Genomic DNA, 27,953 nt, shown 5'->3' on the forward strand with positions numbered 1-27,953 from the left:
GATGAAATGAAAGAAGCTGTAAGGATGTGTACTCTGAACTGCCAGGAAGGTGCTTGCCATGGAAATGGTAGAGCCCAGGATGGTTTCCTGCAGCAGTTATTTATTACTATTTTTGCAGCATTGTTTTCTATGAGAAGATTGTTTTCTATGTCAAGATAGCAAAGTTTAATTCGGGGAAATCTCAAACATTGAAAATGTTCTGCCAAAATGAGGRCTCCCGGGAGCCTCCCTGATGCCCCTTCCTATTGGCTGAGGCAGACTTCAGCTCCTCCCCCTTCCTCCTACTGTGCCTGGCGCGTGGCCAATCAGCACCAGAGGAGCCTGCAGAATTTGCATTTGTTGACAGGTTGCTGGGCAACGGCGGGCTCTAAAGGCCGCGTGTGCGTCGCCATGGCACCAGCGCGGGCCGCGCTGCCGGGGCCCAGGCCCATCCAGGGAGGAAGCGCTGGTCAAAATCCAAAAGGTAGAAGCTAGGAAAAGCGCGGCCGACAGGATAGGGGCGGAACCTGATGCACAGGTATTTGCCTAGCTCTGTGCTTTGGCTTGYTTATAGAAGGCAGGCCAACTACAGAAAACAGCCTCAGAAAAGCCAAGACCTCGGGAAAAGCGGTGCTTCCATCCAGTCTTTGCAGCAGAGGTAATATTCAGGAAATARTGTTGTGCTTGCCCTTTCTCTGTCTTTAAGCATTGAATCTTAATTACTTTGTGTACCTCTTCAGGATGGAAAGATCAYGGTTTTATAGAGACACTGTGATTTTTCTTCAGGCCGGAAGTCAAAGAAACTGCTACCTAGCTGATGGGCATGAGCAACTGCGATGCTACAAACACTAGTTTTTGTGGTGTGCTATGACAGCATAATCTGTCAGAAACTTGATTTTCTTCTGAATTTCGAGTGATAATATTGATAATAATCCCAAYCCAAGACAATGAAAGATTAAACAATTAAGGCCTCTTACTGCCGTCCCCTTCCTGCTAAATCAGTATCTGGCATCAGGGTAGCCAAAGACAGGATTACCACAGATCACGTGGGCCCRATTATAAATGAGTGCAAAGGGCAATGAGTGAAGATTTGAGTTATTTTCTCCTTTCAGATCAGCTACCATGTAAGAGTGCTAATGGAAACGTTGATGTATTTATTTTCTGGAGTTACTCTCTGCAGAGATCTGCTTGGCAAAAGTGGAGTGTGATCAATGATGTATCAGGTCAGAAGTTCTAATTTCTTAACTCCACATACAATGGACAGTCCTTGAAGTCCTTGACAGACTTCATTTATGTGAGTGATTTAAGAGTCTGAAAAGTACTATTAGAATTCTAAAGTGCTGTGATACCAACAGCTAGCAATCACACACCCTGTAGAAGATAATCCTACCTGGCACATAATTCTCGTTACCCCTTATCACAGGAAGGTCTTCATTCAGTGGTATTCCTGGAAAATATATGATGTTTAAGTACAATAAGGAGGTTTACTGTAAAAATTAGTTAACTTCTTGCTCAGAAAGCAAAACAGAAAACGTTAATTTCCAAGTGGTTTAAACTGAAACCAGTGTATACAACGTTGCACCTTGAGAGACACTCATTGAAATGATTGTTCTATAACAGTTTGTTCTATTATAGTTTAATATAATTCGTTACTGTTTTTTTATTCAAAATTGATTTTTCCATTTACTTGAGTTCCATGGATCTACAATACCAAGCACTCATTTCTAACCAGATGAATTTACAGTTACACTATAAAGAGCCTAGATAAGCATTTTTAACATGCTTTTAACCCCAATATCTGTAGTAATTTCAGGCTTCTGCTTCATACGTTTTGTGGTTTTTTTCCCCCATTGTCTCAGGAAATTAGGTAAGATCCTAACATCTAAAGATTTATAAAATAAGAAATAAAACAGTGTGAACAGGTACATGAATAAATTAGAAAAGACCACCATTAAATGTAACAAATTACAGAATCACCAGCTTGCAATAGTTACAGTTATAGATTTGATGAGGCAATCAGCCATGGCCTCTCACATTTTTTTTTTTTTTAAAAAAGACCATCTAACCTGGAAGAGAAAAAAAAAACATGTAAATAAATTATGTTTTTAAGTTTGATCACCAACAATTTATAAATAAAGCTTCTCCTCAACTTTGTGCTATCTTTTTATACAGAGAGAGTACACTAGATCTGAAGGATATTTTGATATTCTTCTAGGGCATTGCTTTTGCAATGGAGATTTAGTAGGTGACCCATTTCTTTTTGGTGTTACTTTAATATTCTGCAAGATATTAGAATGTGCTGTATTGTCCTTGCAAGATATGAAAATGTATATTTAATTATTTCCTCTTAGGACCAAGCAACATTTCACAAAAAAAAAAAAAAAAAAAAAAAAAAAAAAAAAAAGGATGTCCTTAGGTTCATTATTTTAACCATTTTACACTTTGCATAATTTCATGTACTTGTCTAGATTTTCACTGTCACTTCTGTATTCATCTGTACTTTCTGCTCATTATTATTTCATTTTTCCTATTATTTTACATAACTGCTTTATATTACTGGGTTTAGAAATTGCCATGGTAAATAAGGCTGTCCAGCTAAATCCTGTCCATACCAAAAGTACAAAAATTACTGATCTGTGAGATCATCTGTCAGCAGAAATTTCTTTATATTGCAATATGATTAGTTGATTCACACTGTAAAAGATGAGAACATTTACCCCTTCTGATTATTTCTATCCTATGTAATGTAACTGTGGTAATTCACATCATTGAGAATAGTGTCATTTCTTCACTGAATCACTCTAACCTATCACTGATTTCAGCAGGTGTAAATTGTTATTGCTCTGTTGATTTTCACTATCTTGTGATAGTTTATACAAGCCAAGGTGGTGCTTATCTTCTGTATCAATCAAATAGACTCCTAGGTATATATGCATTTATCCATCTGTTTTTGTGTGTATGTGTATGTCTTGTTTTTTTTTTTTTAAGCGATTGCCTTCCTTTCCTGAAATTATTGCCCTAACTGCCCATTGTGTAATCACATTTACCTTCAAATCACAGACATTCCCAGTCTGATTCTGCATACATCAGCACGACAAATGAAGTGTTGAACAGAGACATCTGAGATAGGAAATATGTGGTTCATTTTAGACCATGTAAACTGATTTTTTTTTCCTGCTTACTCTAATTCTCTCATGCAATAAACAGGGTAAACATGCCTGACCTATTTATCACTTGATACATGTCTGGTATGCTCTCTATGTTTCATATAGTGGTAAATATTGCAGACCTACTGCAGCAATTGACATTAAGAATGTGACATGCTTGATGTCCTCAGTGTCACCTAGTTTGGGAATCTATCCATGATAATATATTCCTCTCTTTTTTTTTTTTCACAAGACTAAATAGGCATCTGAAGAAAGAGTAACATTATTCATAAAAGAATGAGACAAGTACATTACATAATTGCATCTGAGTAAAAACAAAGTTAAAAAAAAAAGAGGAGAAAAAGCAGTAACTCATAGCCTGAGGGTAATCAAAAGGGGCTTAGGGAATTGGGGCAGAYGATCAGGAACTCAGGTGTGCAGGTTATCCCCTCTTCCATTCTTCCCACTGCTGGCAGTAATACAGAAAGAAACAGGAAGATGCAGGAGGATACTGGCTGGTGTTATTGCCACAACTTTGGTTTCTTTGGCAGGAGGAAGCCTTACATGGCACAAGAGACGATTGCGTCTAATGGGATCCATCTCTCAAAGGGAGAAGAGAGCCCTCGGTTATGAGCTAGAAGGGCTCAGTGAGAGGGCTTTAAACTAGATTTGAGGAGGGAGGAGGGTATTTTCAGGTGATAAGGTAGGGAATGACCTGTCATACCACTCACAGCAGCCTAACATCACACCCTGTAAAGGGTTCCCCAAGGCTTAATGGCAAAATATGAGTACTGAAGGCCAATGTAGTCAGGTTGCAGCTGCTCCTGCTACAATGAGAAGCATGTTGCAAGTCCAATTCAATGTAAACACACACAGCATGAAGAATAAAAAAGGGAAATTGGAGATGCATATGTGGTTGCAGGGCCATGATCTCATTGCAATCACTGAGACATGGTGGGACAACTCTCCTGACTGGAATGCGGCYGTGGAGGTCAGGCCAATAAGATGGGGTGTCGGAGTTACTCTTTATGTGAGAGAGCAACTGGAATATATGGACCTCAGCACAGGGGAGGATGGAGCRTGGGTAGAGAGCCTCTGGGTGAGGATTAAAGGGCAGGCCAACAGGGGTGACACTGTTGTGGGAGTTTACTACGGGCCTCCTGACCAGGATGAGGAAGTGGATGAGGCCTTCTACAGGCAGCTAAGGGAAGCCTCCTGATCACAGGCCYTGGTCTCCCTGGGGGAATTAAATCACCCTGATATCTGCTAGGATAATCACATAGGCAGAAACAGTCAGTTTAGGAGGTGCCTTCAGACCATTACAGATAACTTATTGATGCAGGTGTTTGAGGAACCAACAACAGGAGGGGGCTGCTAGATCTGATACTAACAAACAGAGATTGGTCAAGGAGGATTGGTTTAGACATTATTTAGGCAAAATGGACACCCCTAAATCTATGGGCCCCRATGGGATGCACCCAAGAGTGCTAAGGGAACTGGTGGAGGTTATTGCTCAGCTGCTCTCCATCATCTTCAAGAGGTCCTGGAGAGCAGGGGAGGTGCCAGGGGACTGGAAGAGAGCCAACAACACTCCAGTCTTCAAAAAGGACAAGAGAGAGGAGCTGGGAAACTACAGGTTGGTCAGCCTCGCCTTCATCCCTGGAGCAGCAGCACCTGGAAAAGTGATGGAGCAGCTCATCCTAGAGAGCATCTCTAGGCATGTGAAGGAAAAGAAAGTGATCAGGAGTAATTAGCGTGGATTCACCAAGGGGAAGTCATGTTTAACCAATCTGGTAGCCTTCTACGATGGGATGAATGGCTGGCTGGACAATGGGAGAGCCGTGGATGTTGTCTACATTGACTGCAGCAAGGCTTTTGACACCATCTCCCGTTACATCCTCATAGGAAAGCTCTGGGAGTSTGGACTGGATGGGTGAACAGTGAGGTAGATTGAGAACTGGTTGGATGACAGAGCTCAGAGTGTGGTGATAAGTGGGACTGAATCCAGTTGGAGGCCTGTGGCCAGTGGTGTTCCCCAGGGGTCAGTACTGGGCCTAGGGCTGTTRAAACATCAATGTATTGGACGAGGGCACATAGGGCGCTCTGGGCAAGTTTGCAGATGATGCCAATCTGGATGGAGTGGCTGACGCTCCGGGGGGCYGTGCTGCCATTGGAAGGAACCTGGACAGGTTGGAGAGTTGGGCAGAGAGCAACCTCCTGAGGTTCAACTAGAACAAGTGCAGGGTCCTGCACCTGGGSAGGAATAACCCCAGGCACCAGGACAGATTAGGGGTTGACCTGCTGGAGAACAGCTCCACGGAGAGGGACCTGGGAGTCCTGGTGGACACCAAGTTACCCATGAGGCAGCAGTGCCCTCGTGGCCAAGAAGGCCCATGGGCTCCTGGCTGCATGAGGAGGATGTTGGCAGCAGGTGGAGGGAGGGGATCCTGCCCCTCTGCTCAGCTCTGGGGAGGCCGCACCTGGAGTATTGGGGGCAGTTCGGGGCTTCTCAAGACAAGAGGGACGTGGAGCTTCTAGAGAGGGTCCAGTGGAGAGCGACAAAGATCATGAATGAACTGGAGCAACTATGGAATGAGGAAAGACTAAGCAAGCTGGACCTGTTTAGATTACAGAAGAGAAGCCTGAGAGGAGATCTGATCAATATGTGTAAGTACCTGAGGGGAGAMGGTAGGGAGGATGAGGGCAAACTCTACTTGGTGGTGGCCAGTCATAGAACAATAGGGGCAATGGACACAAGTTGCAACMCAGGAAGTTCTCTGCATGTGAGGAAGAGCTTCTTTCCTGTGAGGGTGACAGAGCCCTGGCACAGGCTGCCCAGGGAGGYTGTGGAGTCTCCTTCTCTGGAGATCTCCCAAACCCGCCTGGATGCCRCCCTRTGCCCCGTGCTCTGGGTGTCCCTGCTGGAGCAGGGGRTTGGACTAGATAATTTCTAGAGGTTCCTTCCAACCTCAACCATTCTGTGATTCAGTGAAGGTGATCATCATTCTGAAAACTTACTAAGTAAAATGCATGTTCTGTAAAGAACTGTTTGTATACAGGTGCAAAGATACATACATTATGATTTTTTAGCATAAAATTTTAATGTTTACCTATATCTCAACTAGTGATGGTTTTAATTCCATCAGGGTTAAATTTTATTTTAGATTAAGGATTTCTTTCTTAGTCTTGGGCCTAAGAAGGCCAGAGTAGAGGAGAGCTGCTGGTTCACTAAGCAGCTGTCTCTGGCAATACCATTGCGAACTTACCAATACTGCCTATWTATACATGTGGTTGACTCAAAAGCCATATTATACTGTAACTTCTATTGGCTTTAGTGCATTTTGGGTGGCCCATAAAGTTTTAGATAGGAAGTAACTCAGATCCAAAGATAGACATAGGCACTTAAACTAGGTCAGAGGAAGATTACAAAATCCTCTAACTAGGTTGATTGTCCCATTATAAACACTTTAAGAAGCTATCATAAAAAATCATATAAAACCCTCAGGGATCAATAGTTTCTGTTTATATTCATCAGGAAACAATATCTTGGTATGTTTGATTTTCAAGCATGCTTGCTTTGTCCTCATGTGAGTGCAGCAGTGTTTAATGGAGGTGTGCTCAGCAACCTCTGCGCTGCAGATGGAGATGTACTGGAAAGATGTTACTGCTATACGTGCAGCTAGACCCTCTGATAGAACAAGCTTCATACTTGGATGTTTCTGAGTGTGCATTACTCATAAGATATCTAAGCCAAGATGCTGTGATGTTACAATTTAGAGGCTTACAGGACCTTGCAGCTGCCAAAAGTGGGTGAACATGCCAATAYTTGTGTGTTTAAAGCTTGCAATTGTTTTGTGAGATAGAAGGTACTTAAAAACATGGTTTTATTCACTCCTGACAAGATAAAACAAGGTTAAATAGAAACCTATGGATTTCCTACAGCTGTATGATCTTCACTGGGGTTTAATTAGATAATAGTTTCTTCTTTTCCCATCACTGAAAGAGAAAAAATCTTTATAACACTAATCAAAGAAGACTTCTCCAGCCAGAAGATCTGGAGAAAACACAGTGATGAGCTGAAAAAATGTGAGGATTTTAATATGTGGTTAATTTGCTAAAAATATTGTTGGAAATGTAACARTGTTTTCTTTCCTTTTATCTGTCAGTGAAAAACAGATCCAGCAGTAAGATACTGTAGATTGTCTAATACTTTTGTCCAATTTATGATTGAGTATTTTGTCTTAAGAGATTTCTAAGAAAATTTATAATTGAGCAATTCAAAACAACATTTAGCACAAAGAGAAAATACTGCTTGAGATAGTTATTTAGTTTTATTTCCCCTAAAGAATAATGGGAAGCCTCATGGAAAACATTTTTCTTTGGAAACAAAGCCTGAAGCAAAGCTCTTTGGCACTGAAAACAAGATGCAAGTTTGGTCCCTTCTGACACCTCTTTTGTATGTAAACATAACAAAAAGCCTTTTATAAAGTTAGGGATCAGCCTTTGAAAACTGTGACCAGACTGATTTAGTACTGGCGCTCTCAACTGGATGTCAGAAGATTTATGTTCATTTCCTCCTTCTGTTAGATGCAATAAGTTGAGCAGATCACTTCATCGCCCTTTTCTGTTTGTTTATTTATTTGTTTGTTTATTTATTTATGTGCTTATTTTCTGTATGTGATATCTTTTCATCCTCTTACACTGAATTTTTCTCCTTCGTATTTTTTAAGTAGTCCAGACTAGATTGAGAAACTACCATCTATAACCACTGTTGTAGTTCAGTTGCTTGGTGTTTCATGTAAAATAATTTGAAATACCTTTAAGATTTAAAAATAATTTAAAATACAATTTCTGGAACAATGAAATTAGGTGGAACAAGTGATATAACCATTTTTCAGAGTACTTACAAGTGGATTTCAGTTTAAGTAAATCACCTTTATGAAATGATCCCCCTAGCAGTAACTGATGCTGCAAACACGGAACTGATGACTTGGAGCCCTCAAGGATGAAGAGGCAGAATGAGCAGACAAGCTCAAGTATAGTCTTGGAGGGAAACAAAAGGAAGACTAAATAGGGAAACATAAATAAGGGCTTTCATACCCAGCAGTTCTTCAATCTGAGAAACCTGAATTGTAAGGTATGTACCCCACCTCCACTCCCCCTTTTACAGTTTACAATTGAAAATTGTTACTCCTTTACAGGGAGTCAAGGACGTGCCAAGGCAGCTGTTTCTTTGGGAGGTATAAGCTTGAAAGTTCCATGACCTGTGATTTTAGCTCTCTGTTGCAGGGGTTTATCCTGTCCCTTTTGGCAGAGRCAATGGGGAACAGAGGAGGTAACACAACCATACATTTAAAATGGAATTCACAGGCTGGCACAGCTGGAAGTGGGCAGGCTGTGATGTCAGTCAGTCTTCATAAGAGTGCTAATGCATAATACGCAAACAGATTTCCCATTTTTTTTTTACAACTGATTCTGTTCCTTGCCCACCGAACAACCACATTTCTTTTCTGGCAGCAGAATGCTTCTGGTGATGTGTTCTTCCACAAGGTCTTTTTTTTTTTTTTTTTAGTCTTGAAATCTCCATGTGGAATTCTAGCTAAGTCAAAAGCAGTAGTGTTCAGGAGTTGTTGGAAATGGCCAATTTAATCCCCCAGCTAGTGCAAGTATGTTTTGTTCAGTTCAGTCAAGAAATCCAGGCTTGCAAAATGACCTGATAATGAGTTTTGAGGAATTGTTTATATGAGAGAATCAAGACAGATGAGAAACAGAAAGGGTCACTCTTCAGGAAGGACTGAATATGTGAAATAGGAAACGTATGTGTCAGCTTTCTTTCCAAGTTCCAACACTGACATGAGGGAAGATCCAAGGCCGTTTGAAGGAAGAAGCTTGTGCCTATAGGTTGAAATGCATTTACATCATGACAACTAAGAGAACACAGTGTAACTAAAGCCTGAGTAACAATGCAGTTGTTTCAATTTCTTAACTGAATAAGCTGAAAAACAAGGTGTGCAAAATTATCCATTTCCCCTTCAGGACAAAAATTAATCAGCTATTAGCAATCTTCTGATTCTTTTCTCTTTTGCATAAAGTGAAACTTTCAGCCTGTTGAACAAGCCATTGTATTTTAGTTGCTCTAAATTAAATTGAATATGTTATTTGTATAAGCCCTGACATGTGCAATTCATGAAGTATTTACCAAGTATTGCAGCATTCAGTGGACCGGCAGAGGAGCAGAATTATTTCCCAACAACCATATGCAAAGACAAAATCTATCTTCTCACATTATTAAATGACAGGTAACATTTTTAAAAGAAAAATAACAAAGTATTATGTTTTTAAAAGAAATGTTAAATCTCAATCCTGACTTTTTCTGTGTCTTTACCACTGACCTTGAGAAAAGAAGCTTTGAGATACTCATATGAATTTTCATTTCACACTGAATTTATAGGAACTTTCCAAATAATAACRGTCAACTTGGCAGGAATAAATGTAGATCAAATGGTGTAATCCCACAAGGAAGCATAATTCTGTTATGAAGTATTTACAACAGCAAGCTTGGAAATCCAACAATAGCTTATATTGTTAACGGGTTGTTTGCAGTGTCTTTTATTGACTGATTCATTCGTAAGAGTAATACATTTAGTTACCTAGTATTCTGCATAAAGTAGTCAGTTTCTCATCCACTGTTGGTTTAAAAATTGCCTAAGGTAACAGAAAATACCCTTCGGACATAAGTGAGTAAATAGGACAYGTAGTTAGGAGTACAGCCTTGCAAAGTACAGAAGTTCCCTGAAATGTAGTTGAACTTTTTGATGCTCCCTTCCTGTGACCCTCCAATAACCCTTATCTCCTCTCTCCTTATGACCCTTTAATGTTTTCCTGACTCTGCATTCCCTTCATCCTCCTAAAGAGCTTGGCTACTTCCCAACTTGGRTTCATCTGATAGGCCACCCGCTTTGGAAACTCTCCCAGTCTTTGAAAGGGCCTTGCAATAGAGCAGCCCCTCTGCTAGTTTGCAAATGCATTTAAATTTTATATACATAACTGCATCAATGTACATTGGGCCTGCCAAAGAGTCATGCGGTAGCAGTTTGTGGTGCAAAGTGATCAGCCTCTTGTAAAGTCAAGATCAGAAAATTTAGAGATTTTAAAATATGGAAAAGGCTTTTGTATTTATTTTATGAATAGCTTTTCTGATATTTTCTACAAAGAAGAAAAGGGAAAGGGGACTTAACTGGTGGAGGAAAAATTTCTTCTTTAGAATGGAACAGCACCGCTCTGAAGCCAGCTAGCTGCCTGTGTATTGTTAACTGCTATTGTCCAAACTGCTTGTAATCTTTGTTTCTTTGTTATTTCTAGTATGTTTTCTACTGGATTTTTCACACTTTTATGCTGTGCATGTATTGGACAAAAATTCTTTTTGATACCTGTGATAAAATTTCAGTGCTAAAGTTCTGTACCTTCTAGTGAGAAGTATATGAATATTCAATACATTCAGGAATGAGAAAAGGTTGCAACCTTGTCCTTTACAGTATTACTCAGTAGACTGCAGTTATGCAACAGAAATTTAGTGGAGGTRTTAAGTGTTAAGAAGTCTGCAGTCTCTCAAGAATTTGTTTTTTATCAGCTAATTTTAAAATCCTCTTTTACGGAAACTTGTCACAGGTTGTGTCTCATGGTCTTCCTCTGTTTCAATTTGTGTACAAATATTTGTGTAAAAACAATTCTGAGCTTCACAGGAAATTTTGCAAAATGATAAAGTATCACAAATGTCCCTGGAATATGCAACTGTGTGAATGTCTAAGCCAGAAATGTGAGTGCTGCTTTGTAAGATGGGTAGCACACTGAAAAACTGAAATACTTGAAGGAAATAAGATGTCCTGAAACATCTAGAGCAAAATAAGCTCTGTAAATCCTGTCTAAAGTGTTTCTTTTTTCATGGCTTTTTTAGTGATGTTTTCTAAGTCATGGAAAAGGCATCTTGACTAGACTACCAAGAATGAAGATGTAAGTCATTAGAAAACCTATACATAAAAATTCTCCAAGCTTGAATTAACAAACAGGGAAARCTAAGACTCTTGACAGTAGCTTGCAAAAACTGAAAAGGCTTCTAAATTTATCAGTGTGTATCATTAATTATTTTAGCACATCTGTCTAATAAGACTTGTCTGCAAACTATGTGTATATGCCAATATATTAAGTCAGTAACAAATAGACCCAGTGATCAGGCAACCACTAAAATCTGAGTTGCTGGAGACAATTGGGCATTGTAAGGTAATTACAATGGTAATACGTTGGTCTTTGGATTTTGGAAGAACTTGAAAAGAGAAGTGTCTTCTGATTTTGGCAGAAGTATAAGAATCAAAGGTGAAGGAGTTGTTCTTGATGTGTCTAACCATGTACAAGAAGACGYTGAGTAAGTCAATTTCATTTGTAAAGCAGAGTATTCATTTCACATCTGTGTTGTACAGTATAACTCGTATTTTAAACATCATGAAGCTATAAGTGTTTTTAAGGTAGCATAAATAGGATTTATATGATTTTTTTTTACATTTGTGTTTAAAATGCCTAGGGACATAGAATAGTTCTCTTTTGGTCTGTAGTTGCCATTGAATTCACAGACACTGCAGTAGCAATTGCAATTTAAGTGATTAAAAGAATAAKCTGTTTATTAATTTTAAGTTGGACTCTAAGAATGTCGAAACACAAACCTTTTAAACTTGCCCTCAACTCTGGAAAATTAGCTGCAAAAACAGTATCTCATAGTTGTAAAATTTTTGTCCTGTTTTTGCCATGCCTGGCTTTTCTTGGCATATCACAATTTGCTACATTTACAAGCTGAGCTTGTAAGTTACAGGTGGGACTTGTAAGTCAAGCTGCTTTTCTCTTCCTTTATTATTCACCTTTTCCATCAGTAAAGCTCATCTTAAACAGTTATTGCTCAAGAATTTGGCCTCTGTTTGGAATACAACTCTCAGTTCATTTACTGGTAGGTGACTCAGGAGAGATTTTAGCCCACACTCCCAGAACTAACTAGGCTGTGGTGTACTAACACAAGTGAAAACTAACATTTATTCTGTCCCTGAAAGTCTATTTTTGTAGTTGCCAAACAGAAGAAAAAAAATCATTTTGAAAAAGCTCACATTACAAAGTTGAACTCAAGACTGGGCATAAATTCTCGATTCAAAAGCACAGCTTCATAAGGCTTTGGCATTTTTATTCATATCCAAATATTATGTAGAATTCCACTAAGTGAAATATGAGGCAAGTCTTTTATCTTGGAGCTCATACTACACTTTAAGTATCCAAGGAAGTCCTCACAGAAATGATAGTAATTTTCCTTATACTGAAGATTAAACAATTTTCTTTTCTTTGCTTACAATTACTTACAAAGATCCTAACTTCTTTGCTAATTTGATTCTGTAACTTCATTAAGAATTTAACATCCAACTGAATATAGTTGCTCAAAAATTCATGTGTCTATACTCATTTACTTTACATGTGCTATGTTTGTTTCTTTTGCACAGAATCAAATTCATGTGCCAGTATCTTGTCTGGATTTTCAAGTCTGTTACATCTGTGATCATGAACTTTGTCTTCCAGTAAACACTGAATCAGAAATGCTTAGAAGAAGGATGTCATGGAGATAAAAAGTAATTCTCAGTAAGATATTTGTATCACATATGCAAAACTGATCAAAATAAAAGTCTTAGGTCATCTTGAATAGTCAAGATTTCCTGTATTTTCTTAAGACAAGGCACATACTGTTTATATTGCAATAGGCTTCAAAGGTAATCAAAGAGTATTTCAGTGTAAAAACTTATTTTATAAGAGGTCAAGTACTTAAGTACTTTTCATTTATCTTTTGTACCACAGGGGTTTGGTTCTCGTTTTCATATTCAAAACATATCTTCACATTTTACATCAAAAACATTCGGCTACTGCATAGCTACTGTAGCCTTAGACTCTTGTAAACAGGAAGTCCTGGATTTTTAATTTCAAGTACAGATCCACTTCTCATTTTTTAATAAAATTTAACTTCAAAATAGTGCTATTCCCATCATAAAAATGTAAAAAACTTGTTTGTGCAAACCAGTCATATAAAATGTTAGACAAGGTGATATGTATATTCATCTGCTGTTGAAGTTAACAAAAAAATCCAGACTTATACCAGAGTGGAATTTGGTCTGCCTATTTAACTTTCAAAGATGGGCAGACTTTCAAATATTATGGTGTCAAATATGTCCACATACAATATATTTTATTGCTTTTGTGTGGATTAACTGACAAGCTCTTGTCTAAAGTGAACGTGTTTCACAGTGAAAAGGATTAAAATGACAGCCTGTAATCGGCATGGTAGTGATGCATGATGATCTTAAATTAGATCCAGGCTAAATTAGAAGAAACTGGAAACACATACTGAAGCATTAATTATCAGGCCTTGGAGACACATAKAGTGTTGAAACAACTTTCTTTGGAAATCACATACAACTTCATACTCAAAGCAGAGCTGATTTCAAAGTTTGAAAATAGGTTRAGGCTTTATCCAATTGAGTTCTGAAAATCTCCGGGGATGGAGAGCCCATTTTCAGTGCYTGTTCACTTTTACAATAAAGGATTTTCTTCTGTATGCACAGTGGGAATTTCTCTTACTGCAGTTCATGACCATAGCCTCTTGCTCTATCCCTGTGCAACCCTCAAACGTGTCTGTCTCCATCTCCTCTATAAAAACCATTTTAGATGTTTTAAAACTGCTGTTAGATTCCCTTTTTAGACATGCCCTTTGAGACTGAACAAACACAATGCCTCTTCTAGCATGTTGTGTGCTTCAGCCCCAGATCATCTTAATGGTCCTTAATGGAAACCGGTCATGTTTATTAATGTCTCTCATATTAATGTCTCTCATATTAATGTCTCTCTTGGAGGCCCAAGACTGGAGAGAGAATTTGAGATGCCACCTCACAAAGGCTGAGTGGGAGTTCTAATAAATACCTTCAAACTCCTGAATGGGAAGATTTTCCTTTTTAATTGACTTTTGTTTTGGAGACTGGACGTTAACAMCAGTCCCTTCATAGAGAAATTTCTATGCATTTTTTATTTCTCAGGGAAATGTTATCTAGTTAATAACTAGTTTAGAAATCAAAGACTGTCTTCAAGGTGCCAGTTYTGTTAGTAACTGAAAATGCGTAATACATATTGATTATATTCAAAGCCACACATATTTTTAGCAATTTAAGTTCATACAAACTTTTCTTTATGCCCCTCATGGTTTTATATCCTCTGAGTCTAAAGTTTCAGATTTATATTGTGCAACTAMTGATTAGAGGTGGGATATACTTGATGTTATTTGCCTATTATTTAAAAATAAAACAGATAAACCACCTGTTGCTAGCTTTAAAAAGAGAGGTAGTATTTGTTCATGTGTATGGATTTAATCTGTTTCAGGATCATATAAAACCAAAAGACAAAACAAAATTACACAGAAACACTCTTCTTCCATACTGAAAAGACAATTAGGTGCAATTTTTCAGTTCAAAAATCTCTGGTAAATCGAGGTTCAAGAAAATAAATTAACATGATCACATCTCAGAGCATCGCACTGGATGGCAACCTTTATTAAGTCTTGTCTGTGTAGAAGAGAGGATTTTCAAAATGTTTTGCCCWGCATGGAAACAATGTGAAGTAAAGGAATCCGAACAAAACCAGTAAAACTCTGCAGAAGTGTTGGAGAGGTCCATCCTAATATTTCCATCATCTTGCTTTCAGGACAGGTATCATCATCCACTCTGTCAGATATTGCTGTAATTTTGCCAGGAATAGCGAGTCTTGAAGCTGGCCCCAAGAGAAGACGACCAGGTACTGCGATAATTTCCAAACAGTCAGATTCTTCAAACATGTCTAACACTCCACTGAATCGACCAGTCATCCCACCAAGAAGACCTGGCTTTAGAGTATGTTATATCTGCGGCAGAGAATTTGGATCCCAGTCTATCTCCATACATGAACCCCAGTGCCTAGAGAAATGGCGAATTGAAAATGATCAACTACCAAAGCATCTCCGAAGAACGGAGCCCAGGAGACCTGAAGCCCATGCTCATGATTCCTGTACACTTACAGCTGAAAATGAGGCAGCATATCAGAGTGCTCAAGACCAGCTCCTGCCTTGTGAGAGATGTGGTAGGACTTTCCTTCCTGATCGTCTCCCTGTACATCAAAAGAGTTGCAAAGGAAATAGCAGTGGGATTTCAAGTTCTAAACTCCATAAATCTGGTAAGGGCCCGAGCTTTGGGTCTAKGTCAACACGTACTGCTCTGTCTGGTGAAGGTCAGCAGAAGACCGGGGCTGCGACAGCCATATCAGACAAGGTAAACTGCTAAAAATGTGCATTGTTAAAGGATTGGGTACGTGTTGATGCTGGGCACTCTGGATGGGACTGAGTTCTCAACTCCGTGGTTAAAATCACTTTATTTTCAGAACAGTCTTTTGGCTCCATGGAAGTATTTATCTGCTGAATACTGTGTAGAGGAAAGGGAAATGCTGTGTGCATAAAAGTAACTGTAAGWGTGTTATATTTATTTCCTTTGTTTTCCTGTTGAAAGGAGACAGCTGAATTCTCATATTCTTTGCTTCTGTGGAATTATGTCTCTAAAAGGGACTCTTATGTAATACCACTCATTAACAGATTATTCCTAGCTTAGACATGCTTTGAACGTTTCACAGTTTAGTATATATTGGGCTTTTTTATCTAGTTAACATGAGATATGATGTTTGTATGAGATATGAATTGCTGTGAGCACTTCAATGATTTTCATTTATTAYCATTATTCTTAACCTTGATATGGAGCATTATCCTACTGAGGACTGCATGTTCAAAGGCAATTAACTCAGAATGTAACAACAACMAAATAAATAAGACTGCACATTTCTTTCCATTGAATTTGATTCAAGATCTAAGAATAAAGAAGCTGATTCACATTATCCAAAAGCTACATGAAGTTTTGGAAAATATCATATTTTTTCTACACTTGTTTCCACACAAGCTCTCACTTGGCCAGGAGTTTCGTAAAGAGATAGCTGTCTAAATTTAGGCCTGGTGTCTAAAATAAAAAGCCTGATGTTTTTTCCCTAAATCTTCTTCTCCTTACTGCCTACATTACTTCTGAAAATGGGGGTTAGCTGTCTCAGTCAGCAAAGCAATGCAGTGCTATACAGAGCATTTCTAAAAATGTTTTACAAGTTACAACCTTGAACGTGCAGTTTCTCAGTTTTCCAGATACTGAATAAAATGAAAATAATATCATTAGTCCACCTATCATGAGAACAAAGACAATGTGACAACTATGTGTTTGCATTACGCTATTTGAGGCCATTGATAATAGGTAATGGTGAAAGGCATACCTCTTTCATAATACGGAAATGTATTCCATAGAACATGCACACAATGCAAAGTACTGTGCACATGTATCTATGGCTATGGGAAACTAGACATTTCCTTGTGTGGCATTACGTTGTGCATTGCACCATTTGCCAAAGACCTTGCGTTGCCCTAAAGGTGGCTGTGCAGTGAAAGGCAATGATAACACATGTGTGCAAACCAGAGTTGTTTATCCTCTGCACAGTATTTTGTATGCTTAAAAAAAAAAAAGTTTGCTTTTTTTTTTGTATCATGAAATATGTCCAGAGTTATAGTGACATACGAAAACAAGTTAAGAGTGTGGTTTGGCATAGAGAAAGACTTTGTAAAAATGTTGCCCTCTTGCGCAATGTAGCTGCTCCCTGCGTGGATTCAGTCACATCTGCTGACTTGTTGAACAACAACACTATTACCACTTTTTCCTTCTGTGCGCTCTGCAGAGCCAGAATGAAATGTGTTAGAATTTCTTCCTCCCTGTGACTGAGCAACAGGTTTCCTCATTTGCTTCCAGTAAGTTACAGGTATTTCAATCCCAGCAGACTTAATGAGGCTGTACAGCTGGCAGGGTATAATTGACTCTGAAGGAGCTAACTAGTGATGGCTTTCAGAAAGGGAAGATGAATTTTACCTCTTTGAGCTCCTTTATTTTGGTTCTTCAAAAACCTCATTTCTGTAGGTTTAAATTGTCTATGTGAAGGTCTCCACTTTTGGTAAAAAGTTGTAAAAGCTCCACCAACACCTAGTGTTGAAAAGTACTAGGCTCATAGCCATAAATACAATATATAGGGAGACTAAGTCTGGATCTGCTGTATAGTCTTCACTATCTTTTACCAGCAAATGGCTTTAATTTTACTACACCAACTACTTGCTTATTAATTATACAAACAGAGTAATGAAATAGCAGTCTGCTTTGGTCAAGGCAGGAATAGCATCAAGCTCAAGGGCATCCGCTAGCCCTGGTTAAAAGAAGGATATACATTAAAACTGCTCCCAGCTCTCTTCTCAGTGGACTGATGTTACTTCAGATAGTGTCCTGGTGAGATGTGAAGGTGAGGGGTCAAAGGGATTTTATTTTAGAGAGACTTCATAGGATTCTTGGAGGAAAACTTTGGGAGGAGTCCAAGTTTCACTTWAGAGACCTACTCTGAATCTAAATCAGTAGATTATTTATTTGTCCATTTAAATAACATCTTTTCAAAGACCTAATTCAGTAAAATGTCAGAGGTAAAGAATAATGAAAAAACCACAGTACATATGTTTAACAGAACTCTAATATTGCTGTCAAATATAAAGAAAGATGCTTTAAAATGCAAAGCTGATTTTTTCTCATTTTAAAAATAGAGCTCACTGTTTCTGTCACGCTCCCTCTGAAGGATGTCAACCTTTCCAACTGCAAGAGCTTATGCTGAGGTGCCCCTGTCCTGGAGCTCTCTTTCCGTTAGCTGTGGAGGATGAGCCAGACCAATGCCATACTGACAAGTGCTTGTTGAGTGTGTTCATGATGCTGTACTGCTCCRTTTGAGCCCTAGTGCTGGAGACTCCACAACCTTCTCCAGACATTTCTTCCAGTAGCTGCCCCAGCTCTCAGAACACATGAGCAGAGTCAGTTGTGCCTGACAGTGTAAAGCAAACAACAGTCTAGGCTTAATAGACTCTGAGGGATTGCATCAGCTCAGAAATGTCGATTCTTGCATACTGTTTAGATGCTGCGATACCTTAGACAGTGATGTCTGGTACTGTTGAAACTCAGCCTTGTACAGAGCAGAATGTGCTTGTAATTCTTTCAAAGACGAAGATGTTTCCTACTGCCTATGTAGATAAGCGTTAATGACTTTCTATGGATGTACATTTTACAGTTTTTTGGGCAACAGATGGTGATAACTTTAATCCTAAAAATCCTATCAGATGTGTCACTAGCATCTGGTGCTGCCATCTGCTGTTTTCTTCCTATTGTTTTATCTATCCACAAAGTAAAAAAAGATGTTAATGATCTCCCTTTTCTGTATTATAATACAGAAGTCTTGAAAAACTGTGTAACAACAAAATGTTGATGCCATATCTTGCGTTAACATAAAGTTATCTAACTAYTGCATAAAATGTAAACAACTTAAGATGCCTCCTAATTCTAAAAAGGTGGGAGGTCAATTACAAACTGCATTTGTCTCAATTGCTGCAATTCTGAACTTCATGTTAGATGATTAGTAGCAAGTGCATTTGAAGATATAAAAAAGGAATGAATGTTTGGAGTGAAGCTCACTGTATATAATTATTGTGAATGATAGAGATTCCTGCCTTTCTGCATTTACATATTTACATAAATTTCATGTTCACTAGAACCTTTTTTTTTTTTTTTTTTTTTTTTAAAACAGCACATTAGGAGTAAAATAGGATATTCTAGTGATTCCAGTGGAGTAAAATCTGTAGTACCTTCAGATTTTACCAGGCAGAATCACATGTTGTTGCTGCATTTCATACAGAGACATACCATCAGTCCTAACATTACTCATTACCCTCTTGGCATGAGAGCCACTATTCTCTTTGTCCCTTATGCAAAGTGCCTCTTACTTGTCAAACAGAGTGGAAYTGGTTTCTTTCATATAACATGATGCTGTCATTAAGTATTTATACTTTGTTTTTTTCTGATCCATTATTCCTTGGGCAGTTCAAGCCTATGATGGAAGCTATGATTTGGGCTCTGGTTGGATCAGGAGGTCTCTTCCCCTCTCATTAAGTAAAATGGATAATTAAAGGAATTAAAGGGGTCTTTCTGTCCTAGAGCGGAGCTTGGAAGCCAATCTTACTGGTGTATTTTTAAAAGGATATAAAAWGCTTTGTTCAATAGAGAAGGGTGTGACCTCTTATAAGGTCATAACAGCAGCCTGGAGCTGATCTCAGGTAGCGTCAGGTCTGTTCAAAATACATAGCTACATAGCTCTCTGAGTTAAATAACTTCATTCATGGTAACACAGACATACTTAGCAGTCTTCGAAAAAAAAAAGAAAATACTGAGGCACCAGAGGAAAACCTAACTGCACTGTCAGGTATTTGTAGGTATTTTTATAGTAGCACATTTCCTTAGGAACAGTCTTTCCCTGCTACTCTTTGCAAAAGTGAAAAACAAAGCAGTAAGCAGACAGTTTAGCCACTGGCTTGTGTGTAGTCTGGGTTGGAAAATTCTAGTGATTCCAAAAATAGCTGAGTTTCAAACTGCAGGCCTCCAGATGTGACATTCTGGGTAGAAACACTCTGAAAAGAAAAAGAAATGAAAGATGAATACCACCAGTTGTAAAAAATAGAAGCAAAACTTACCATACTTAAGACCCAAAACAGGTAAGCAGTGAATGGCGAGCTGTTACTGCAAATTTTAAAGATATTCTCCTTAAGTTTTAAATTTCCATTTTTTAAAGTGTATTTGCAGAGAAAGATTAATGTATTAAATTTAATATGTGATAATGAATCAAAAGGAGGGATTTCTACTTGAACAAATTTTTAAAGCAATTTCTTTCACCAGATAGTATTTAGTTATGCTAAACTGATAAATGTGGAAAACAGGATTCTCTATTCAGATGCAGGCCAGGTTTTCTTTAGTTGCAACACAAAATCCAGGATTGCCAGGATCTGGAAAGATCAAAATAGAGCCCATTCAGCCTGCACTTCTCAGGTGAGACTGCCATAAGCACCGTTTCAGGAGCTTTGAGCTGTGGCCATCTATCCAGATCACACATCTATCCAGATCACACAGCGTGGAGGTGACTGGCCTTTGTCTAGCAGACTACTTACTTACTGACAACTGTTCAACGCTGCACGGTATCTCACAGTTACTTTAGAAGTGCCAGTGAATCTGAACAAGGAGATCAGAGATAAAAAGCTATTTCCATTCACTAGGGAAATATATTTAGGATAGAAAACRCTGAGTTGTAGCCATATTTCTTTTTTTCTCTTTTTTACTGATACATTAATTGAGAGCATTTAATTTTTAAGTGATTTTTACCCATCATGTATTAGGACTTCAAAATTGATTGAAGCAGTAAATTTGTGTTTAAAATACTGCTTCCTACACTGGAAATTATTGTGATATTGCCTGATAAATAAACTTATTTTTTGGTTTGTTAAACAAATTTGTTTTTACCATTCTAGTGGTATTAAAAGAGTCCCTGCATACTGAATGTAAATCAAATTGCTATTTTCCAATTTGCATCCAGTAAATCATCTATTCTGTTGAATGGCTGGGACCAAGCTAATGAAAGCTAGAAAGTAAAATATGTTTTCAGTATTCTCATAACCACTTCTAAAATGCTGCAAGTGTACCCATAGCAAGTATGACCACTGAAATGAGTCCCCTGACTTGAAGAGCTTGCACTGTTCTCACCAGAGGTTACTTATTGGAGCCTTAAAAAATTCTACTCTGCCTTCAGAAGATTCTGTATCAGAATACAGTCTTGCCTCAGAATCAAGGAAGGTGTAAGTCATTAGGTGAAAGAAGGAGCTAGGTGAAAATTGACAATAAAAAGTTACTGGACTTCTAAAAATAACTTACTATATTCAGCTATGAATAGGAAGAGAAAGTAGTATGTATATTTGTAATTTTTTTTGTCAAGGTGGCTAAGGAAGAGCATATGAAATCTTGAAAATGTSTTCAGTGGCCCACTTTGTATAAGGATCAAAACTCTATGTGAGAACTTTCCAGATTAATTTCAGGTTGCTGGAATACATAGACCTTTGTTCAGTGGTGGGCCAGCTGAGAGTTTATGGATCAGGATTAATGAGCAGAGCAACACAAGTGACGTCGCTGTTGGTGACTGCCATTGCACACCTGATGAGGAACGAGTAGTTGAGACTTTATCCTGAGAACTGAAAAAAGTCTCACGTTTGCACAAACTTGTTCTCACAGGGGATTTTAACTCCCCTAATATGTACTGGAAAGGTAACGCACCAAGCACAAGTAATCCAAGAGGTTTCCAGAGTTTGTTCATTACAACCACAGGTGTTGAAGGAGAAGAGGAAAGATGCTCTGCTGTGCCACGTTACTTATTACAAGGAAAGCCTGGACAAGGATGTGAAGGTCACAGACCTTTGGCTGCAGTGATGGTAGGGTTAAGTATCCTGCAAGGAGAGAGTGGGGCAAAAAAAGCAAGATAACTCCAAATTTCAGGAGAGCTCAGAGTCCCCTGTTGAGTAGCACAAAGTTCAGCTGGAGACCACTTACCTAAGTGGGTACATTCCAGGGGCCAATACTGGGGCCAGTACCATTTAATATCTTCGTTAATGCTCTGGGTGCCTTCAGCAGATTTGCAAATTATACAAAACCAGGAAGAGAAGCTGATGCACAAGTTGATTGTACTTCCAGTCAAAGGGCCTCAACAGCCTGGAGAAATCATCAGAGAAGAAACTCAGGAAGTCCAAACATGAGAAATGTCAAGTCTTGCTTGTGGGCAAGAGTATCTCTATATACGTGTACAAGCTGSGGGCTGATTGACTGGAAAGCAGCTTTGCAAGGAAGGGTCTGGAAGTTCTGGGCAGCAAGCTGAACATGAGTCAGCAACGTCCCGTCACAGCAAAGTCTATTGGCATCACGCTGCATTAGGAAGAATGTTGCTGGCAGTTGGAAGCAGGTCATCCTTCCCCTCTGCTAAACACTTGTGGGGTCACATCTGGAGTGCTTGGTCCACCTCCAGGCTCCCCTGTACAAAGAAGATATGGACATATGGACCAAGTGCAGGAAAGTGTCACAAAGATGTTTAAGGGACWGGAGCATCTGACATATTTGGAGACAGTGAGAGAGCAAAGAGACAGGTCAAGGGAGAATTTATTTCCATGTGCATAAAAATTTGTTGGAATGGAATGAAAAACAGACAGACCCTCCTCAGTGTTGTCTAGTGACAGGATGAGGGGCAATGGGTACAAATTGAAACACAGGAAACTGTCTCAAAATATAAGAAAAAAAAGTGTTTTTACCCTGAGTGTGGTCAGACATCAGAAAAAGTTGCCTAGAAAGGCAACTATTTGCCTTTCTATCCTTGGAGATATTCAGAAACCAATGGGACCACAGTCCTGGTCAATCTGCAGAGATCTACCTTGCTTGAGCGGGGTAGTTGAACAAGGTGATCTCCAGAGGCCCCTTCCAACTTCAGCTGTTCTGTGGTTATGATTCAGTGAACTTTTCCCAGCAAAAGTGCACTTCGTAGAGCAGTGTTTCTTCATGTAATAGAGTTTACATATGTGATACAGGACAGAAAGCTTATGCAGATTATTCACTAATGACATTTTCAGACTGTAGCATAAATGCAAGAAGAGCTGCCCAGAATTTCTTGAATACACTGATGGGCTGAAAGAGAGAGTCATAAATACTGGAATAGGTTATGCCTTTGTCTCACCAGCAGAGGAAAAAATAAAATCTCCTCCTGCTTTGCTTACGTGAGAAAAGTCTCATGTYTGGTCTGGCATGATTCCTCTCTACCTTTAATAAATTGCCAGGAAATAGGTAGTCTTTTACTGGTATTCTGCAAAAAAAGGAATGAAAAAAATTCTGATAGTTGTGAATATCATCTACATGTCTCAAAATGATATCTTTGCAGTATGTTTCTGCTTTGCTCCTTGAGCGTGACTGATACTGACACCACGCCTAGTGCAGAATGTGCCCAAAGACATAGTTTAGTCCATAATCTGCAATACCACAGTAATTATATATTTTTAAAGCTTAGAATATATATTTCTGGGTTTAAAAATTGAGTTTTTTTCTTGAGTTAAGTTGTTTTTCTCTACAAGCAAAAACAGATCTGCAATTCAGAAACAATGAATTGTTCAGAGTCCAGTTCTGCCCTCACTGAAGTCACTGGCAAGTTTCACACTAAGATATTCAGGGTAAACAAGCAACAGTTCCGTCTTTTGCCCACAGTCCTGAAGTGTCCTGCATAGGTTTTAATCTGTCAAGGTCAAGAATTCTACCAGTTAACTGACTGGGGGCGAAACACAATCAGTTCCTACAGTCAYAGATTAATCACAGTTGCTCTTGCAGTTTGGTTTAAGAGAGATACTAAGGTGAGTTAATGTTTTAACTGTGCTCTGCCTGGAGACGAGGTCTTTCTGATGTTGGATTATCACAACAACAATTCAATGAGGAAGATTTTATTGTTCCTTTCCATATTTCTTTTGTTTGGTAGATAAAAAAAAAAAAAAAAAAAAAAAATTAAGTGTTGAAGATTATCACTGCATCACAGTAACTTGATCAAGCAGAGGAAATCTCTCTCTGCATGTGCTAAGTCATCATTTTCATGATCTTGCAAGCCCACGATGTGAAAATAAGTGAGCTATATTGCTATTAATTAGGTGACAGACATGAGTTTTCCRTCCAGTATGTTGCGAAGGAGCATACCTGGTCCAAATGGCCAGCYAATGAGGCAATATGTCTTAAAAGCTTCAGAACAGAATCCAGATAAACAGAAACTGATAGGAACATTAACAGTGATTTCACAGATTTCAATCAGCTCTTTCTTAGCATTATTGTTTTCATTCAGGGTTGTCAGATTCAAAATTAATGYTGAAAACAATGCTTATTCTTCATTTCTATTTTTTTTTTKCAGCCRCCAGTGATAAGACGTCCGCCAACAATTATTTGTTACATATGTGGCCGTGAGTATGGAACAAAATCTATCAGTATCCATGAGCCACAATGCCTGAAAAAATGGCATCAGGAGAATGACAYGCTACCCAAGCATTTGAGAAGGCCAGAACCCAGAAAGCCTGAAGTCAATTATGTACAAGGTAAGCTACAGACCAAATGAGGAAATGGAATGAAGAAAGTGGGAGAAAGAAAAAGGAAATAAGGCTAGTTTAGTGGTTCGAATATGCCTCAATAGTCCAAAAAGAATGTAGTCATCACAGGACACTAGCTTGTTTTAAGCTTTTGTTAAGCATTCCTTCTTGTTGTTCTTGTTCTTCTACTACATCAGTGAGAAATAAGAACTTCCATTGCCTTGTAGGACATGTCTCACAATCTGTCTCACAACTAGACCATTACTTTTTGACTACTTTCAACGCTGTATAAAAGCATATTTTGAAATGAGCAAAAGCATCCAAGAATAATGTGCAGCTGTGACACATAAAGTCATTAAAACAAAATACCCATAAGGCAACATAGCAAGTGATATATGAGCCAAGTTTTCAACCCAGAGTGTTGGTTATAAAAAAAAAAAGGCCCAACATTAGCTCTTACCCAATGGTGAACAGTGAATGGCCTCAAAAAAGAAGTTGTTGAATGGTAAAATAAGAAAAATGGTACCAAATGTGTAAGAACTCCTAAAAATAGGATATTTTGAAAAGCTAACCTATAACATATATATAGTTTCTAATTTCTATTAAAATACATATGCAGAGTTAAAATTATAATATCTTCTACAACAGGATAGTGAATTCTGTTAGCTCCTTTTTATCTACAAGCCTTAGAAAATTATGTTGAGATACATTATAAAACTTACTTTAGAAGACAATATAGAAGAAACACGATGGGAAAATGCTACATATTGTAAAACAAGTATTCTACATCTGTAAGTTATGTTTTGTTCGTGTGTTTGATCCTGTTTTATATGAGAACTTCTTCTTCAAATCAATGAAAACTGATGATCCCTAGCACCTTGCAGAGCTGGGCTCCCATATTTATCCAAGGGACGTGTGCTCACTGTAGTATCAAACAAATTTTTATTTAGGCTTTGGCTTTTGCTTGGAAGTTGATTTACTTTCATTGGACACCTTCCCTGACCCTGTCAGGTGGTCTAACCTACACTGGGCCAAGCTTGGACCACTTGCACCCAGGTGGCTAATTTACCAGCTTTTTATTCGTGTTCTTTGTAAATTCCAACAGCTTCCCTTAACGACTGAAACCAAAAAAAACAGACAAATTCTCCCGCAATTCATTGGGAAAGAATCATACATTTCATGTCACTTTACAGCAGCACAAAGAAATATCCTTAGGAGATGTATCCAAAACAGAACACAGTGAGAACACTAATCATCTGTTAAAAATAATAATAATAGCTTATTAATATCAATATTTTTTATCAGATGGCTAGCAGCTGAGTTGAACCTACTGTAAAGGATAGGTTCACAAGGCATTTTCATTGCATTTGCTTTTGTTGGTTAGCTTTTTTAATTTTTATATGTGTGGTAAAGAAAAATGGAGAGAGAATCCTAGCTGAAAGAGGAAGATGCAAAAGGACAATTCAGATTATTTTGAAACACACTGTTCTTATTATGAGGAAGTGCAAACAGAAAGACATCTACACTTTGAGAGAACAATTCAGCAAAAGACTCCCAGATATGAATCAGAAAATTGTCTCATTTATGCAGTGAGTCACATTAGGCGCCACACGTCTTCTATGAGGTGCTGTGTGCCCACACTTCCCAGGGGGCACTGACCTGCTTCCAGCACGTGTCCCTGAACTGATGCAAGTCTGATCAGCTCTGTAGCCTGAGCTGAAGCTGTTGTTCCCCCTACAGTTGCCTCATGCTCCTGGCCTCAAGAAAATAGGCTTAATGTTGTTCTTTTTCCATAAGGCATACTCTAGATCATCTGGTAAAAGCTATAACTGAACCTTAGACCACATCATACACGTACTGCAGGTCTCATGGTTTCCCACTTTAAGGAGGAGGGGTTGTCCTGATGTTGAATGGAACAGGCGGTGTTCAGAGTAAGTTCAGAAGTATTAACTGCTTACATAAAACTTTTTATAACTAACATAAATCTTCTCTGAAAACTAAAGTGTCATGGCAAGACAACCACTGCCCTGATTACACAGTGTTTTGTTTGTGGAATGCAACTCATGCCTGTAAGGAGAAAGTCATCTCTCTTTTTCTCTCTCCCCCCCCCTTTTTTTTTTATATTCAATAAACTTTCCAAAGTACAGAAAATACACATTCATTTCCTGCAAGCAAAGGGGTTATTTGTCTCAGCCAAGAAAAGAAACACTACTTGGTTGCTCTTCTAACAAAAAGAACATTAGGAACAGGCATATTAAGAGATCTAAGGCTTATTGTGGTTATGTGAACCATTGGATATGAGTCATATTAAAACTGTATGGGCCTTTAATGAAGAGATCCATGGTGTGCCAATGACAGAAACCATGGAACATTTTTAAATGTACAAATCTTTTTCTTTTTAAAAATTGTCTGCTGCTAACAGTTCAAAGGCTAAAACATTCTTTTTGACATCTTCTGTATTGTTATAACTTTTGGAAATGGCAAAGCAAATACAGCTCAAATCAAGCCATGTAGATACTTTCTTTGTGTACTTCAAATGAAGAACCTAAGAAAGAATGCTCCAAATGAAGAATCTAGGCATTAAGCTATGTGCCCATTCCTTTTTGGAAATAAATTTGAAAAAACACTCTATCATTCAAGAAAGACAGATTTCATCTGTCTATTCAAGATGAAAGTAAATAAGATTTTTTTAAAATCACATTTTTATAATCAATTTATTATCAAATATAGTCTTGAAAAAACCATCTGAAATGTGCCTTTGTAGAACACTCCTGAAATCTCAGAGCACTCAGTCTTTCCRCAGTGGAAAGTAACTGAGAGTAAAACTGGGTTACTGCATAGATGGCAATAGACACATCAGTGCAATGACCTCATTGGAAGCTGCGGCTTAAAAGAACTGTAATTTTTTTCTGTAAGAGGTTTTAGTCTTACCTAACCTTTAGTTAAGTTATTGGCAAAACTTATATAGACTTCAACAGGAAGAAAATTGGGCCCCTTGTCCACAGTAGTACAAAGATGTCCAGGGTAGTACAAAGACCACATTCTTAATGCAATATACTCCCTTTTAGTGCCATGGTTTGATAACATGTGCTCATTAAACAAAACTTGAAGTAAAGCCAAAAAGTGAAATTTGCTGATATTAGTATGTATGCAAAGATGTTAATAATTAGCTAAGAATGCATATCATAACACACAGCATGACGTTTCTCTGTTCTCTCATACAATACAGAATGATTCAGTTTGAAGTTAATTTAATTCAACCCCTGGGACAAACAGCAGAGTCTTTTATGCATATATATATATGAATATATATATATACTTCTTTACTTATTTCTTTTCTTTCTTTTTCATTTGCAAAAGCAATATGGTTTGGTTAAAACTAAGAGGCTCAGTCAACAGGTATTTCCTGAAAATACTTTCCATAAAGAGTTGAATGTGGCTTTCCAGAATGAAAACTGATACTTTCTTTTTTTAATTTTCCAGCCAAAGGTTTCTATGATCTTGATTCTTTAAACAACGCTGCCTGGATCAGCGCCCAGAACCAGCTAGTTCCATGTGATATTTGCGGGCGTACTTTCCTTCCAGACAGACTGATCGTCCATCAGAAGTCGTGTAAACCGAAACCTGCAAAGTAAAGTGGATGTAACAAACATGCATAC

At 38.3% G+C, this 27,953-nt stretch overlaps 1 protein-coding gene across 1 annotated transcript; it reads left to right on the top strand.

Moving 5' to 3' along the window:
- Positions 1-390: 390 nt before the first annotated feature.
- On the top strand, positions 391-27,953 carry LOC112953503 (zinc finger protein 474-like). The gene is made up of 4 exons (XM_026046578.1): positions 391-463; positions 14,817-15,493; positions 24,123-24,303; positions 27,778-27,953. The coding sequence occupies exons 1-4, from the start codon at positions 391-393 to the stop codon at positions 27,927-27,929; spliced, it is 1,083 nt and encodes a 360-aa protein (XP_025902363.1). The 3' UTR covers positions 27,930-27,953.

This window comes from Nothoprocta perdicaria, unplaced genomic scaffold (genome assembly GCF_003342845.1).
Source record: "Nothoprocta perdicaria isolate Ctin4 unplaced genomic scaffold, notPer1 scaffold_45, whole genome shotgun sequence".
Classification (NCBI taxonomy): domain Eukaryota; kingdom Metazoa; phylum Chordata; class Aves; order Tinamiformes; family Tinamidae; genus Nothoprocta; species Nothoprocta perdicaria.